The sequence below is a fragment of the Saccoglossus kowalevskii genome, chromosome 12 (assembly GCF_978046115.1).
Source record: "Saccoglossus kowalevskii chromosome 12, keSacKowa6.1, whole genome shotgun sequence".
Classification (NCBI taxonomy): Eukaryota; Metazoa; Hemichordata; class Enteropneusta; family Harrimaniidae; genus Saccoglossus; species Saccoglossus kowalevskii.
This window is the reverse complement of record NC_140652.1, coordinates 26615418-26634995: the sequence shown is the minus strand read 5'-3', so window position 1 is coordinate 26634995 and position 19578 is coordinate 26615418. Positions and strand designations below refer to the sequence as shown.

The window sequence follows — 19578 nt, the reverse complement described above, 5'->3', positions numbered from 1 at the left end:
ACATGTAACTAGTGTCATTATGAAGACATTGAATGAAAGATGTAACTGACATTAGAAATGACTATATATGATTATGTAATCTCATTTTTGTGCATAAGAACATGGCTCATTATATATCCTGAAAACCATATTTTGATAACCAAACCAGGTAAATACATGGTACCAACTTCATTTTGACCTCATGTTACTGATAATTCAAGCTACCTGATTGTTTAACATGTGACCACATTAATTATGAAACAGAATATTGTCAGCTTGGGCCCCGGTGACGCCGCTTGCGGCTTTAATTAGGGGCCCAAGCCCAAAGGGCGAGGCCCCTATTATTATCGTTCAGTTTTTTCTTTCTTTCTTTCTTTCTTTCTTCCGTAACTTTTTTCGTCAAGTCGTTTGAGAAAACCGCTGAACGGAATGGTCTGATAATGCTCTATACTGATAGTCCCTAATGTGAACTGGTGCAACATGCTTTCAGAATTTCGATTGGTCAATTAGTTTGGCAGCCATATTGGATTGAAATAAAATCGGAAGTGGCTGTTTGACCACTTTCTGAGGGTCTAGGCGTCTAGATTTTTTTATGGTATATAGTACAACTCATGTGTAATAAATATCAGCAATAAAAACTTTAGCGGTCATGTGACTTTTCCCGCCATTTTGTTTTTCGTAAAAACGGCAAAAAACACTTAAAAATCTTCTTCTTCAGAACCACCAAGTAGAATGCTCTCATATGTAGTATTTAGCTTCTATATATGAATCCCATTTAGGTTTGATAAAATTTTTACGATTGGTCACGTGGTTTGGCCACCATTTTGGATTTCTTCTAAACAGGAAGTAGTTTTTTACTATGGCAACACTTGAGGGATTATTTTCAATTTTGCTTCATGGCATCTGTATATCTATCTCTTTCAGAAACCTAAAAAAGATTTCAGATCAGTCACGTGGTTTGGCCGCCATCTTGGATTTTAAGCAAAATTGCCCAAAAGTTTGGGCATTTGTTTCTCAGAGGTGATTCAACCAATCTACCAGATGTTTTTATATTTACCATGCCTGGCCTTAGCTCCATATGAGAAAAATAATATTATTTTGATCAGTCACATGGTTTGGCCGCCATCTTGGATTTTATGAAAACAGATCTTGTGCAATTACATGTGTTGTATTGGTCCGATTTGGCTAAAATTGTATATGTGCATTCTACTCTTGAGATGCATTTTTTCAACCGAATGGCACGTGGCTGGGTTTTGTCGATGGGCGCCTAAGGGGTGGGGGCTTCTAACCTCATTAATATGCATTACTGATATATCTCAAGCACTGTTGGAGTTAGGAAGATGAAACCTGTGTTATTATGACAACATTAAACAATTGATTTCATTAAAATAACAGATTACCATATATGGTCATGTGAACTCATTAATATGCATAACCATTATATCTCAAACACTGTTGTAGTTAGGAAGATGATTCCTGTGTTATCATGACAACAGTGAACAAGAGATTTGATTAAAATAACAGATGACCATATATGGTCATGTCAACTCATTAATATGCATAACCATTATATCTTAAGCACTGTTGCAGTTAGGAAGATGAATCCTGTGTTATTATGACAACAGTGAACAAGAGATTTGATTAAAAATAACAGATGACCATATATGGTCATGTGAACTCATTAATATGCAAAGCAGTCATATCTAAAACACTGTCGCAGAGCAGGACGTGTAACAAGTGTCATTACGAAGACATTGAATGAAAGATGTAACTGACATTAGAAATGGCTATATATGATTATGTAATCTCATTATTAAGAACATGGCTCATTATATATCCTGAAAACCATATTTCGATAACCAAACCAGGTAAATACATGGTACCAACTTCATTTTGACCTCATGTTACTGATAATTCAAGCTACCTGATTGTCTAACATGTGACCACATTAATTATGAAACAGAATCTTGTCAGCTTGGGCCCCGGTGACGCCGCTTGCGGCTTTAATCTTTCTTTAGGGGCCCAAGCCCGAAGGGCGAGGCCCCTATTCTTATTGTCCGGTTTTTTCTTTCTTCTTTCTTTCTTCCGTAACTTTTTTCGTCAAGCCGTTTGAGAAAACCGTTGAACGGAATGGTCTGATAATGCTCTATCCTGATAGTCCCTAATGTGAACTGGTGCAACATGCTTTCAGAATTTCGATTGGTCAATTAGTTTGGCAGCCATATTGGATTGAAATAAAACCGGAAGTGGCTGTTTGACCACTTTCTGAGGGTCTAGGCGTCTAGATTTTTTTATGGTATATAGTACAACTCATGTGTAATAAATATCAGCAATAAAAACTTTAGCGGTCATGTGACTTTTCCCGCCATTTTGTTTTTCCTAAAAACGGCAAAAAACACTTAAAAATCTTCTTCTTCAGAACCACCAAGCAGAATACTCTCATATGTAGTATTTAGCTTCTATATATGAATCCCATTTATGTTTGAAAAAATGTTTACGATTGGTCTCGTGGTTTGGCCACCATTTTGGATTTCTTCTAAACAGGAAGTAGTTTTTTACTCTGGCAACACTTGAGGGAATATTTTCAATTTTGCTTCATGGCATCTGTGTATCAAGCCCTTTCAGAAACCTAAAAAAAATTTCAGATCAGTCACATGGTTTGGCCGCCATTTTGGATTTTAAGCAAAATTGACCAAAAGTTTGGGTATTTGTTTCTCAGAGACGATTCAACCAATCTACTAGATGTTTTTATATTTACCATGCCTGGCCTCAGCTGCATACGAGAAAAATAATATTATTTTGATCAGTCACGTGGTTTGGCCGCCATCTTGGATTTTGTGAAAATAGAAATTATGCAACTACATGTTTTGTATTAGTCTGATTTCTTTCAAATTTTGTATGTGCATTTGTGTCATCAGATGCATCATTTTGCCCCAATAGCACACTGTTAGGCCACGTGGCTGGGCACCCATGGGGTGGGGGCTTCTAATCTCATTAATATGCATAACTGTTATAACTCAAGCACTGTTGTAGTTAGGATGATGAATCCTGTGTTATTATGACAACCTTGAACAAGAGCTTCGATTAAAATAACAAATGACCATATATGGTCATGTGAGCTCATTAATATGCATAACTGTCATATCTCAAACACTGTTGCAGTTAGGAAGTGGAATCCTGTGTTATTATGACAACAGTGAACAAGAGATTTGATTAACATAACAGATGACCATATATGGTCATGTGAACTCATTAATATGCATAGCAGTCATATCTGAAACACTGTCACAGAACAGGACATGTAACTAGTGTCATTATGAAGACATTGAATGAAAGATGTAACTGACATTAGAAATGGCTATATATGATTATGTAATCCCATTATTGTGCATAAGAACATGGCTCATTATATATCCTGAAAACCATATTTCTATAACCAAACCACGTAAATACATGGTACCAACTTCATTTTGACCTCATGTTACTGATAATACAAGCTACTTGATTGTATAACATGTGACCACATTAATTATGAAACAGAATCTTATCAGCTTGGGCCCCGGTGACGCCGCTTGCGGCTTTAATTAGGGGCCCAAGCCCGAAGGGCGAGGCCCCTATTCTTATTGTCCGGTTTTTAGGGGCCCAAGCCCAAAGGGCGAGGCCCCTATTCTTATTGTTCGGTTTTTTCTTCTTTCTTCTTCTTTCTTCCACAACTTCTTTCGTCAAGCCGTTTGAGAAAACTGCTGAACTGAATAGTCTAAAAATGCTCTCTACTGATAGTCCCTAATGTGAACTGGTGCAACATGCTTTCAGAATTTCGATTGGTCAATTAGTTTGGCAGCCATGTTGTAATGAAATAAAACCGGAAGTGGCTGTTTGACCACTTTCTGAGGGTCTAGGCGACTAGATTTTTTTATGGTATATAGTACAACTCATGTGTAATAGATATCAGCAATAAAAACTTTAGCGGTCATGTGACTTTTCCCGCCATTTTGTTTTTCCTAAAAACGGCAAAAAACACTAAAAAATCTTCTTCTTCAGAACCACCAAGCAGAATGCTATCATATGTAGTATTAAGCTTCTATATATGAAGCCCATTTACGTTTGAAAAAATTGTTATGATTGGTCACATGGTTTGGCCGCCATTTTGGGTTTCTTCTAAACAGGAAGTAGTTTTTTACTCATGCCACACTTGAGGGATTACGTTCAATATTGCTGCATGGCATCAGTATATCAAACTCTTTCAGAAATCTAAAAAAGATTTCAGATCAGTCACATGGTTTGCCCGCCATCTTGGATTTTTGGCAAAATTGACCAAAAGTTTGGGCATTTGTTTCTCAGATGTGATTAAACCAATTAACTGCTGGTTTTGAATATAACATGCCTGAACATTGCTACATGTGAGAAAAATAATATATTTTCGATAAGTCACGTGGTTTGGCCGCCATCTTGGATTTTGTGAAAATGAAACTTGTGCAATTACATGTGTTGTATTGGTCAGATTTGGCTAAAATTGTGTATGTCAATTCTACTCAAAAGTCGCATTCTTTTCCCTGAATGTCACATGGCTAGGTCGTGTGGCTACGCGCCCATGGGGTGGGGGCTTCTAACCTCATTAATATGCATAACCATTATATCTTAAACACTGTTGCAGTTAGGAAGATGAATCCTGTGTTATTATGACAACAGTGAACAAGAGATTTGATTAAAATAACAGATGACCATATATGGTCATGTGAACTCATTAATATGCATAACCATTATATCTTAAACACTGTTGCAGTTAGGAAGATGAATCCTGTGTTATTATGACAACACTGAACAAGAGATTTGATTAAAATAACAGATGACCATATATGGTCATGTGAACTCATTAATATGAATAGCAGTCATATCTGAAACACTGTCGCAGAGCTGGACATGTAACTAGTGTCATTATGAAGACATTGAATGAAAGATGTAACTGACATTAGAAATGGCTATATATGATTATGTAATCTCATTATTGTGCATAAGAACATGGCTCATTATATATCCTGAAAACCCTATTTCGATAACCAAACCACGTAAATACATGGTACCAATTTCATTTCGACCTCTTGTTACTGATAATACAAGCTACCTGATTGTCTAACATGTGACCACATTAATTATGAAACAGCATCTTGTCAGCTTGGGCCCCGGTGACGCCGCTTGCGGCTTTAATCTTTCTTTCTTCTTTCTTCCGTAACTTTTTTCGTCAAGCCATTTGAGAAAACTGCTTAACTGAATAGTCTGAAAATGCTCTATACTGATAGTCCCTAATGTGAACTAGTGCAGCATGCTTTCAGAATTTTGATTGGTCGATTAGTTTGGCAGCCATATTGGATTGAAATAAAACCGGAAGTGGTTGTTTGACCACTTTCTGAGGGTCTAGGCGTCTAGATTTTTTTATGGTATATAGTACTACTCATGTGTAATAGATATCAGCAATAAAAACTTTAGCGGTCATGTGACTTTTCCCGCCATTTTGTTTTTCCTAAAAACGGCAAAAAACACTAAAAAATCTTCTTCTTCAGAACCACCTAGCAGAATGCTCTCATATGTAGTATTTAGCTTCTATATATCAATCCCATTTATGTTTGAAAAAAATATTACGATTAGTCACGTGGTTTGGCCACCATTTTGGATTTCTTCTAAACAGGAAGTAGTTTTTTACTCTGGCAACACTTGAGGGATTATTTTCAATTTTGCTTCATGGCATCTGTATATCAAACCCTTTCAGAAACCTAAAAAGATTTCAGATCAGTCACATGGTTTGGCCGCCATCTTGGATTTTAAGCAAAATTGACCAAAAGTGTGGGCATTTGTTTCTCAGAGACGATTCAACCAATCTACTAGATGTTTTTATATTTACCATGCCTGGCCTTAGCTCCATATGAGAAAAATAATATTATTTTGATCATCACATGGTTTGGCCGCCATCTTGGATTTTATGAAAACAAATCTTGTGCAATTACATGTGTTGTATTGGTCAGATTTGGCTAAAATTGTATATGTGCATTCTACTCTTCAGATGCATTCTTTTAACCAAATGGCACGTGGCTGGGTTTTGTCGCTGGGCGCCTGAGGGGTGGGGGCTTCTAAACTCATTAATATGCATAACTGATATATCTCAAGCACTGTTGGAGTTAGGAAGATGAAACCTGTGTTATTATGACAACATTAAACAATTGATTTCATTAAAATAACAGATTACCATATATGGTCATGTGAACTCATTAATATGCATAACCATTATATCTCAAACACTGTTGTAGTAAGGAAGATGATTCCTGTGTTATCATGACAACAGTGAACAAGAGATTTGATTAAAATAACAGATGACCATAGATGGTCATGTGAACTCATTAATATGCATAACCATTATATCTTAAACACTGTTGCAGTTAGGAAGATGAATCCTGTGTTATTATGACTACAGTGAACAAGAGATTTGATTAAAATAACAGATGACCATATATGGTCATGTGAACTCATTAATATGCAAAGCAGTCATATCTAAAACACTGTCGCAGAGCAGGATATGTAACTAGTGTCATTATGAAGACATTGAATGAAAGATGTAACTGACATTAGAAATGGCTATATATGATTATGTAATCTCATTATTGTGCATAAGAACATGGCTCATTATATATCCTGAAAACCATATTTCGATAACCAAATCAGGTAAATACATGGTACCAACTTCATTTCGACCTCATGTTACTGATAATACAAGCTACCTGATTGTCTAACATGTGACCTCATTTATTATGAAACAGAATCTTGTCATGATAGATCAGCTTGGGCCCCGGTGACGCCGCTTGCGGCTTTAATTTCTTCTTTCTTCTTTCTTTCTTTCTTCCGTAACTTTTTTCGTCAAGCCGTTTGAGAAAACCGCTGAACGGAATGGTCTGATAATGTTCTATACTGATAGTCCCTAATGTGAACTGGTGCAACATGCTTTCAGAATTTTGATTGGTCAATTAGTTTGGCAGCCATATTGGATTGAATTAAAACCGGAAGTGGCTGTTTGACCACTTTCTGAGGGTCTAGGCGTCTAGATTTTGTTATGGTATATAGTACAACTCATGTGTAATAGATATCAGCAATAAAAACTTTAGCGGTCATGTGACTTTTCCCGCCATTTTGTTTTTCCTAAAAACGGCAAAAAACACTTGAAAATCTTCTTCTTCAGAACCACCTAGCAGAATGCTCTCATATGTTGTATTTAGCTTCTATTTATGAATCCCATTTACGTTTGAAAAAATCATTACGATTGGTCACGTGGTTTGGCCACCATTTTGGATTTCTTCTAAACAGGAAGTAGTTTTTTACTCTGGCAACACTTGAGGGATTATTTTCAATTTTGCTTCATGGCATCTGTATATCAAACCCTATCAGAAACCTAAAAAAGATTTCAGATCAGTCACATGGTTTGGCCGCCATCTTGGATTTTAAGCAAAATTGACCAAAAGTTTGGGCATTTGTTTCTCAGAGGTGATTCAACCAATCTAATAGATGTTTTTATATTTACCATGCCTGGCCTTAGCTCCATATGAGAAAAATAATATTATTTTGATCAGTCACATGGTTTGGCCGCCATCTTGGATTTTATGAAAACAAATCTTGTGCAATTACATGTGTTGTATTGGTCGGATTTGGCTAAAATTGTATATGTGCATTCTACTCTTGAGATGCATTCTTTTAACCGAATGGCACGTGGCTGGGTTTTGTCGCTGGGCGCCTGAGGGGTGGGGGCTTCTAACCTCATTAATATGCATAACTGATATATCTCAAGCACTGTTGGAGTTAGGAAGATGAAACCTGTGTTATTATGACAACATTAAAGAATTGATTTCATTAAAATAACAGATTACCATATATGGTCATGTGAACTCATTAATATGCATAACCATTATATCTCAAACACTGTTGTAGTAAGGAAGATGATTCCTGTGTTATCATGACAACAGTGAACAAGAGATTTGATTAAAATAACAGATGACCATATATGGTCATGTGAACTCATTAATATGCATAACCATTACATCTTAAACACTGTTGCAGTTAGGAAGATGAATTCTGTGTTATTATGACAACAGTGAACAAGAGATTTGATTAAAATAACCGATGACCATATATGGTCATGTGAACTCATTAATATGCAAAGCAGTCATATCTAAAACACTGTCGCAGAGCAGGACATGTAACTAGTGTCATTATGAAGACATTGAATGAAAGATGTAACTGACATTAGAAATGGCTATATATGATTATGTAATCTCATTATTGTGCATAAGAACATGGCTCATTGTATATCCTGAAAACCATATTTTGATAACCAAAATAGGTAAATACATGGTACCAAGTTCATTTCGACCTCATGTTACTGATAATTCAAGCTACCTGATTGTCTAACATGTGACCTCATTAATTATGAAACAGAATCTTGTCAGCTTGGGCCCCGGTGACGCCGCTTGCGGCTTTAATTAGGGGCCCAAGCCCAAAGGGCGAGGCCCCTATTATTATCGTTCAGTTTTTTCTTTCTTTCTTTCTTTCTTTCTTCCGTAACTTTTTTCGTCGAGCCGTTTGAGAAAACTGCTGAACCAAATAGTTTGAAAATGCTCTATAATGATAGGCTCTACTATGAACTGGTGCAACATGCTTTCAGAATTTTGATTGGCCAATTAGTTTGGCAGCCATATTGGATTGAAATAAAACCGGAAGTGGCTGTTTGACCACTTTCTGAGGGTCTAGGTGTCTAGATTTTTTTTATGGTATATAGTACAACTCATGTGTAATAAATATCAGCAATAAAAACTTTAGCGGTCATGTGACTTTTCCCGCCATTTTGTTTTTCCTAAAAACGGCAAAAAACACTTAAAAATCTTCTTCTTCAGAACCACCAAGTAGAATGCTCTCATGTGTTGTATTTAGCTTCTATATATGAATCCGATTTAGGTTTGAAAAAATGTTTACGATTGGTCACGTGGTTTGGCCACCATTTTGGATTTCTTCTAAACAGGAAGTAGTTTTTTACTCTGGCAACACTTGAGGGATTATTTTCAATTTTGCTTCATGGCATCTGTATATCAAACTATTTCAGAAACCTAAACAAAATTTCAGATCAGTCACATGGTTTGGCCGCCATTTTGGATTTTAAGCAAAATTGACCAAAAGTTTGGGTAATTGTTTCTCAGAGACGATTCAACCAATCTACTATATGTTTTTATATTTACCATGCCTGGCCTTAGCTGCATACGAGAAAAATAATATTATTTTGATCAGTCACGTGGTTTGGCCGCCATCTTGGATTATGTGAAAATAGAAATTATGCAACTACATGTTTTGTATTAGTCTGATTTCTTTCAAATTTTGTATGTGCATTTGTGTCATCAGATGCATCATTTTGCCCCAATAGCACAATGTTAGGCCACGTGGCTGGGCACCCATGGGGTGGGGGCTTCTAACCTCATTAATATGCATAACTGTTATAACTCAAGCACTGTTGTAGTTAGGATGATGAATCCTGTGTTATTATGACAACCTTGAACAAGAGATTCGATTAAAATAACAAATGACCATATATGGTCATGTGAGCTCATTAATATGCATAACTGTCATATCTCAAACACTGTTGCAGTTAGGAAGTGGAATCCTGTGTTATTATGACAACAGTGAACAAGAGATTTGATTAAAATAACAGATAACCATATATGGTCATGTGAACTCATTAATATGCATAGCAGTCATATCTAAAACACTGTCGCAGTTAGGAAGATGAATCCTGTGTTATTATGACAACAGTGAACAAGAGATTTGATTAAAATAACAGATGACCATATATGGTCATGTGAACTCATTAATATGCATAACCATTATATCTTAAACACTGTTGCAGTTAGGAAGATGAATCCTGTGTTCTTATGACAACAGTGAACAAGAGATTTGATTAAAATAACAGATGACCATATATGGTCATGTGAACTCATTAATATGCATAGCAGTCATATCTGAAACACTGTCGCAGAGTAGGACATGTAACTAGTGTCATTATGAAGACATTGAATGAAAGATGTGTCCTGTGTCATTATGACAACAGTGAACAAGAGATTTGATTAAATAATAGATAACCATATATGGTCATGTGAACTCATTAATATGCATAGCAGTCATATCTAAAACACTGTCGCAGTTAGGAAGATGAATCCTGTGTTATTATGACAACAGTGAACAAGAGATTTGATTAACAGATGACCATATATGGTCATGTGAACTCATTAATATGCATAACCATTATATCTTAAACACTGTTGCAGTTAGGAAGATGAATCCTGTGTTCTTATGACAACAGTGAACAAGAGATTTGATTAAAATAACAGATGACCATATATGGTCATGTGAACTCATTAATATGCATAGCAGTCATATCTGAAACACTGTCGCAGAGCAGGACATGTAACTAGTGTCATTATGAAGACATTGAATGAAAGATGTAACTGACATTAGAAATGGCTATATATGATTATGTAATATATGATTATGTAATCTCATTATTGTGCATAAGAACATGGCTCATTATATATCCTGAAAACCATATTTTGATAACCAAACCAAGTAAATACATGGTACCAACTTCATTTTGACCTCATGTTACTGATAATTCAAGCTACCTGATTGTCTAACATGTGACCACATTAATTACGAAACAGAATCTTGTCAGCTTGGGCCCCGGTGACGCCGCTTGCGGCTTTAATTCTTCTTTCTTCTTTCTTTCTTTCTTCCGTAACTTTTTTCGTCAAGCCGTTTGAGAAATCCGCTGAACGGAATGGTCTGATAATGTTCTATACTGATAGTCCCTAATGTGAACTGGTGCAACATGCTTTCAGAATTTTGATTGGTCAATTAGTTTGGCAGCCATATTGGATTGAAATAAAATCGGAAGTGGCTGTTTGACCACTTTCTGAGGGTCTAGGCGTCTAGATTTTTTTATGGTATATAGTACAACTCATGTGTAATAAATATCAGCAATAAAAACTTTAGCGGTCATGTGACTTTTCCCGCCATTTTGTTTTTCCTAAAAACGGCAAAAAACACTTGAAAATCTTCTTCTTCAGAACCACCAAGCAGAATGCTCTCATATGTAGTATTTAGCTTCTATATATGAATCCCATTTATGTTTGAACATTTATTTACGATTGGTCACGTGGTTTGGCCACCATTTTGGATTTCTTCTAAACAGGAAGTAGTTTTTTACTCTGGCAACACTTGAGGGATTATTTTCAATTTTGCTTCATGTCATCTGTGTATCAAACCCTTTCAGAAATCTAAAAAAAAATTCAGATCAGTCACATGGTTTGGCCGCCATTTTGGATTTTAAGCAAAATTGACCAAAAGTTTGGGTATTTGTTTCTCAGAGACGATTCAACCAATCTACTAGATGTTTTTATATTTACCATGCCTGGCCTTAGCTGCATACGAGAAAAATAATATTATTTTGATCAGTCACGTGGTTTGGCCGCCATCTTGGATTTTGTGAAAATAGAAATTATGCAACTACATGTTTTGTATTAGTCTGATTTCTTTCAAATTTTGTATGTGCATTTGTATCATCAGATGCATCATTTTGCCCCAATAGCACACTGCTAGGCCACGTGGCTGGGCACCCATGGGGTGGGGGCTTCTAACCTCATTAATATGCATAACTGTTATAACTCAAGCACTGTTGTAGTTAGGATGATGAATCCTGTGTTATTATGACAACGTTGAACAAGAAATTTGATTAAAATAACAAATGACCATTTATGGTCATGTGAGCTCATTAATATGCATAACCATTATATCTTAAACACTGTTGCAGTTAGGAAGATGAATCCTGTGTTATTATGACAACAGTGAACAAGAGATTTGATTAAAATAACAGATGACCATATATGGTCATGTGAACTCATTAATATGCATAACCATTATATCTTAAACACTGTTGCAGTTAGGAAGATGAATCCTGTGTTATTATGACAACAGTGAACAAGAGATTTGATTAAAATAACAGATGACCATATATGGTCATGTGAACTCATTAATATGCATAGCAGTCATATCTGGAACACTGTCGCAGAGCAGGACATGTAACTAGTGTCATTATGAAGACATTGAATTAAAGATGTAACTGACATTAGAAATGGCTATATATGATTATGTAATCTCATTATTGTGCATAAGAACATGGCTCATTATATATCCTGAAAACCATATTTCGATAACCAAACCAGGTAAATACATGGTACCAACTTAATTTCGACCTCATGTTACTGATAATGCAAGTTACTAGTATCTGATTGTCTAACATGTTGACCTCATTAATTATGAAACAGAATCTTATCAGCTTGGGCCCCGGTGACGCCGCTTGCGGCTTTAATTAGGGGCCCAAGCCCGAAGGGCGAGGCCCCTATTCTTATTGTCCGGTTTTTTCTTCTTTCTTCTTTCTTTCTTTCTTCCGTAACTTTTTTCGTCAAGCCGTTTGAGAAAACCGCTGAACGGAATGGTCTGATAATGCTCTATACTGATAGTCCCTAATGTGATCTGGTGCAACATGCTTTCAGAATTTCGATTGGTCAATTAGTTTGGCAGCCATATTGGATTGAAATAAAACCGGAAGTGGCTGTTTGACCACTTTCTGAGGGTCTAGGCGTCTAGATTTTTTTATGGTATATAGTACAACTCATGTGTAATAAATATCAGCAATAAAAACTTTAGCGGTCATGTGACTTTTCCCGCCATTTTGTTTTTCCTAAAAACGGCAAAAAACACTTAAAAATCTTCTTCTTCAGAACCACCAAGCAGAATGCTCTCACATGTAGTATTTAGCTTCTATATATGAATCCCATTTATGTTTGAAAAAATGTTTACGATTGGTCACGTGGTTTGGCCACCATTTTGGATTTCTTCTAAACAGGAAGTAGTTTTTTACTCTGGCAACACTTGAGGGAATATTTTCAATTTTGCTTCATGGCATCTGTGTATCAAGCCCTTTCAGAAACCTAAAAAAAATTCAGATCAGTCACATGGTTTGGCCGCCATTTTGGATTTTAAGCAAAATTGACCAAAAGTTTGGGTATTTGTTTCTCAGAGACGATTCAACCAATCTACTAGATGTTTTTATATTTACCATGCCTGGCCTTAGCTGCATACGAGAAAAATAATATTATTTTGATCAGTCACGTGGTTTGGCCGCCATCTTGGATTTTGTGAAAATAAAAATTATGCAACTACATGTTTTGTATTAGTCTGATTTCTTTCAAATTTTGTATGTGCATTTGTGTCATCAGATGCATCATTTTGCCCCAATAGCACACTGCTAGGCCACGTGGCTAGGCACCCATGGGGTGGGGGCTTCTAACCTCATTAATATGCATAACTGTTATAACTCAAGCACTGTTGTAGTTAGGATGATGAATCCTGTGTTATTATGACAACCTTGAACAAGAGATTCGATTAAAATAACAAATGATCATATATGGTCATGTGAGCTCATTAATATGCATAACTGTCATATCTCAAACACTGTTGCAGTTAGGAAGTGGAAACCTGTGTTATTATGACAACATTGAACAAAAGATTTGATTAAAATAACAGATGACCATATATAGTCACGTGAGCTCATTAATATGCGTAATCGTTATATCTCAAACACTGTAGCAGTTAGGAAGATGAATCCTGTGTCATTATGACAACAGTGAACAAGAGATTTGATTAAAATAACAGATAACCATATATGGTCATGTGAACTCATTAATATGCACAACCATTATATCTTAAACACTGTCGCAGTTAGGAAGATAAATCCTGTGTCATTATGACAACAGTGAACAAGAGATTTGATTAAAATAACAGATAACCATATATGGTCATGTGAACTCATTAATATGCATAGCAGTCATATCTAAAACACTGTCGCAGTTAGGAAGATGAATCCTGTGTTATTATGACAACAGTGAACAAGAGATTTGATTAAAATAACAGATGACCATATATGGTCATGTGAACTCATTAATATGCATAACCATTATATCTTAAACACTGTTGCAGTTAGGAAGATGAATCCTGTGTTATTATGACAACAGTGAACAAGAGATTTGATTAAAAATAACAGATGACCATATATGGTCATGTGAACTCATTAATATGCAAAGCAGTCATATCTAAAACACTGTCGCAGAGCAGGACATGTAACAAATGTCATAAAGAAGACATTGAATGAATGATGTAACTGACATTAGAAATGGCTATATATGATTATGTAATCTCATTATTGTGTATAAGAACATGGCTCATTATATATCCTGAAAACCATATTTCGATAACCAAAGCAGGTAAATACATGGTACCAACTTCATTTCGACCTCATGTTACTGATAATAAGAGCTACCTGATTGTCTAACATGTGACCTCATTAATTAATTATGAAACAGAATCTTATCAGCTTGGGCCCCGGTGACGCCGCTTGCGGCTTTAATTAGGGGCCCAAGCCCGAAGGGCGAGGCCCCTATTCTTATTGTCCGGTTTTTTCTTCTTCATCTTCTTTCTTCCGTAACTTTTTTCGTCAAGCCATTTGAGAAAACCGCTGAACAGAATGGTCTGATAATGCTCTATACTGATAGTCCATAATGTGAACTGGTGCAACATGCTTTCAGAATTTCGATTGGACAATTAGTTTGGCAGCCATATTGGATTGAAATAAAACCGGAAGTGGCTGTTTGACCACTTTCTGAGGGTCTAGGCGTCTAGATTTTTTTATGGTATATAGTACAACTCATGTGTAATAAATATCAGCAATAAAAACTTTAGCGGTCATGTGACTTTTCCCGCCATTTTGTTTTTCCTAAAAACGGCAAAAAACACTTGAAAATCTTCTTCTTCAGAACCACCAAGCAGAATGCTCTCATATGTAGTATTTAGCTTCTATATATGAATCCCATTTATGTTTGAAAAAATGTTTACGATTGGTCACGTGGTTTGGCCACCATTTTGGATTTCTTCTAAACAGGAAGTAGTTTTTTACTCTGGCAACACTTGAGGGAATATTTTCAATTTTGCTTCATGGCATCTGTGTATCAAGCCCTTTCAGAAACCTAAAAAAAATTTCCGATCAGTCACATGGTTTAGCCGCCATTTTGGATTTTAAGCAAAATTGACCAAAAGTTTGGGTATTTGTTTCTCAGAGACGATTCAACCAATCTACTAGATGTTTTTATATTTACCATGCCTGGCCTTAGCTGCATACGAGAAAAATAATATTATTTTGATCAGTCACGTGGTTTGGCCGCCATCTTGGATTTTGTGAAAATAGAAATTATGCAACTACATGTTTTGTATTAGTCTGATTTCTTTCAAATTTTGTATGTGCATTTGTGTCATCAGATGCATCATTTTGCCCCAATAGCACACTGTTAGGCCACGTGGCTGGGCACCCATGGGGTGGGGGCTTCTAACCTCATTAATATGCATAACTGTTATAACTCAAGCACTGTTGTAGTTAGGATGATGAATCCTGTGTTATTATGACAACCTTGAACAAGAGATTCGATTAAAATAACAAATGACCATATATGGTCATGTGAGCTCATTAATATGCATAACTGTCATATCTCAAACACTGTTGCAGTTAGGAAGTGGAATCCTGTGTTATTATGACAACAGTGAACAAGAGATTTGATTAAAATAACAGATAACCATATATGGTCATGTGAACTCATTAATATGCATAACAATTATATCTTAAACACTGTCGCAGTTAGGAAGATAAATCCTGTGTCATTATGACAACAGTGAACAAGAGATTTGATTAAAATAACAGATAACCATATATGGTCATGTGAACTCATTAATATGCATAGCAGTCATATCTAAAACACTGTCGCAGTTAGGAAGATGAATCCTGTGTTATTATGACAACAGTGAACAAGAGATTTGATTAAAATAACAGATGACCATATATTGTCATGTGAACTCATTAATATGCATAACCATTATATCTTAAACACTGTTGCAGTTAGGAAGATGAATCCTGTGTTATTATGACAACAGTGAACAAGAGATTTTATTAAAATAACAGATAACCATATATGGTCATGTGAACTCATTAATATGCATAACCATTATATCTTAAACACTGTTGCAGTTAGGAAGATGAATCCTGTGTTATTATGACAACAGTGAACAAGAGATTTGATTAAAAATAACAGATGACCATATATGGTCATGTGAACTCATTAATATGCAAAGCAGTCATATCTAAAACACTGTCGCAGAGCAGGACATGTAACAAGTGTCATTATGAAGACATTGAATGAAAGATGTAACTGACATTAGAAATGGCTATATATGATTATGTAATCTCATTATTAAGAACATGGCTCATTATATATCCTGAAAACCATATTTCGATAACCAAACCAGGTAAATACATGGTACCAACTTCATTTTGACCTCATGTTACTGATAATTCAAGCTACCTGATTGTCTAACATGTGACCACATTAATTATGAAACAGAATTTTGTCAGCTTGGGCCCCGGTGACGCCGCTTGCGGCTTTAATTCTTTCTTTCTTCTTTCTTCCGTAACTTTTTTCGTCAAGCCGTTTGAGAAAACCGCTGAACGGAATAGTCTGATAATGCTCTATACTGATAGTCCCTAATGTGAACTGGTGCAACATGCTTTCAGAATTTTGATTGGCCAATTAGTTTGGCAGCCATATTGGATTGAAATAAAACCGGAAGTGGCTGTTTGACCACTTTCTGAGGGTCTAGGCGTCTAGATTTTTTTATGGTATATAGTACAACTCATGTGTAATAAATATCAGAAATAAAAACTTTAGCGGTCACGTGACTTTTCCCGCCATTTTGTTTTTCCTAAAAACGGCAAAAAACACTTTAAAATCTTCTTCTTCAGAACCGCCAAGTAAAATGTTCTCATATTCAGTACTTAGCTTCTACATATGGAGCAGATTTAGATTTGAGAAATTCATTATGATTGGTCACGTGGTTTGGCCGCCATTTTGGGTTTGTTCTCAACAGGAAGTAGTTTTTTACTCATGCCGCACTTGAGCGATTATCTCAAATATTGCGTCATGGCATGTCTCTAACTAACCCTTTCAGAAACCTAAAAAAAATTTCAGATCAGTCACATGGTTTGGCCGCCATCTTGGATTTTAAGCAAAATTGATTAAAAGTTTGGGCATTTGTTTCTCAGAGGTGAGTCAACAAATCTACTAGATGTTTTTATATTTACCATGCCTGGCCTCAACTGCATATGAAAAAAATAATATATTTTCGATAAGTCACGTGGTTTGGCCGCCATCTTGCATTTTGTGAAAATTGAAATTATGCAACTACATGTTTTGTATTAGTCCGATTGGAATAAAATTTTGTATGTGTATTCTACTCTTTAGATACATTCTTTCCCCTGAATGGCATATGGCTAGGTCATGTGGCTACACGCCCATGGGGTGGGGGCTTCTAACCTCATTAATATGCATAGCTGCTATATCTCAAGCACTGTTGCAGTTAGGAAGATGATTCCTGTGTTATCATGACAACAGTGAACAAGCAATTTCATTAAAATAACAGATTACCATATATGGTCATGTGAACTCATTAATATGCATAACTGTTATATCTCAAGCACTGTTGCAGGTAGGAAGATGATTCCTGTGTTATCATGACAACAGTGAACCTTAGATTTGATTAAAATAACATATGACCATATATGGTCATGTGAACTCATTAATATGCATAACTGTTATATCTCAAGCACTGTTGCAGGTAGGAAGATGAAACCTGTGTTATTATGATGATGTTAAACAAGAGATTTGAATAAAATAACAGATGACCATATATGGTCATGTGAGCTCATTAATATGCATAATCGTTGTATCTCAAACACTGTTGCAGTTAGGAAGATGAATCCTGTGTTATCATGACTATGTTGAACAAGAGATTTGATTAAAATAACAGATTATGACCATATATTAATAACCTTTATATCTCAAATAAATATATGGAACCAACTGCATTTCGACCTCATGGTACTAATCATTCAAACTAATTGTGTATCATGTGTATCATTTGACATTATTTATGGCATGTATACTTGGGCCCCTGTGATGCTGCTTGCAGCTTTAATTTTGATGAATATTTTTGGTAAAAAGTGATGTTTTTGACTTCTTGTTGAAAACCGCAAGTCCAATTGCTTTTATATTACATATATAGGTACTACATGTAGACCTCTTTCAGATTTGTTAATTTCGTGGTGATATTTTGATGATTATTTTTGTCATTTTTGGTGAAAAGTGATATTTTTCCCATTGCTTTGATACTATACATATTGTTCATTTTTTAATGATGTCTTCTGTTCTTTAATTGAAATATGCATTGCTAACAGTGGAGCTATCTCAGCCGACAGGCAATTTTGCAATATTCAGTTGTCTAGGAGTGATCAGAGTGACAAGTCAAAAAACGAAAGGATTTCCATGTTAATTAATAAACCCACTTAGCAGCAAAAACTGTGTCGGATTTCTGTTTTGGGCTTATCACAAAGATAGCTGAATTATAAAGTGGAGTGTATATTTTACAAACTTGATAACACCCCTAGTTTTATTTTATGTTAAGTGTTAAATAACAGCTACATAATGTGCAATAACAAACAGCAAATTGTGTAGCCATTAAAGATTGAAATGAATATGATACACAGGTTCCCCATCAGTCAACAATTTAGTTGCTGTTTAGTGTAACAACTCTAAAGATTGTTGTGCAGAGGTAATTTTAATGTTTTTGTTATTGTATTATTTGCATAGATGGTAGAATTGACACCTGGTGATGGTGTTTATATAACACAGAAAAACTTGATGAAGGCAAAACACAAGCTTGCTTCATCGCCAACTGCTAGCGCACTGTTCCTAGCACGAACAATGTTCACAGATAAGGAGCTTATGAACATGAATATACGTGGAGTTAATGGGAAAAAACCAATGGATCCAGACATAAGGTCGTCCATTATTGGTAAGTATATTGTAATTATTGATACTAATGCATTGAAAATAAAATTTGTTTTTTTGTGAAAGTGAGTTACAGCTTATTGCACAAGTCAAAATAGCAATAGACATTTCATCCTGTTGATTGAGCTTCCATCTATGAAATATACAAAAAAATGGCTTTCACAATAACCAGTGCAGATTGTATACTTGTGAGGTTGACTGATTTTGTGTCTCAATGAAACTGCACAATGAAGGCATCATACATCAAGGTTTCGCATTAACAAACCTTTGTTCTGAGTCATATACTTAAAACAATGAATTGTTTTTAATGCATCAGTTTAAATAGGGGACACAAGTCACATGTACAAACTACACATTTTATTAAGAACATGCATCTCATTGAACTTTTACTCTATTTACTGTTTATTCCTCAACAGCTTTCTGTATGAGTGGACCAAAATCGACACCAGAAGCATCCATAAACCGTGCATTGGGCACTATGATATCAGGTTTACGGTATCAAGACACCAAAAAATGA

General features: G+C 35.6%; 1 protein-coding gene across 1 annotated transcript in view; it reads left to right on the top strand.

Annotated features, from left to right (window-relative positions):
* LOC146735677 (uncharacterized) overlaps positions 1-19578 on the top strand; it is a 26480-nt gene extending 6902 nt beyond the window's left edge. The window contains exons 6-7 of the mRNA XM_085506000.1: positions 18861-19065; positions 19478-19578. Coding sequence (XP_085362126.1) covers positions 18861-19065; positions 19478-19578 — 306 coding nt within the window. The remainder of the gene's footprint in view (positions 1-18860; positions 19066-19477) is intronic.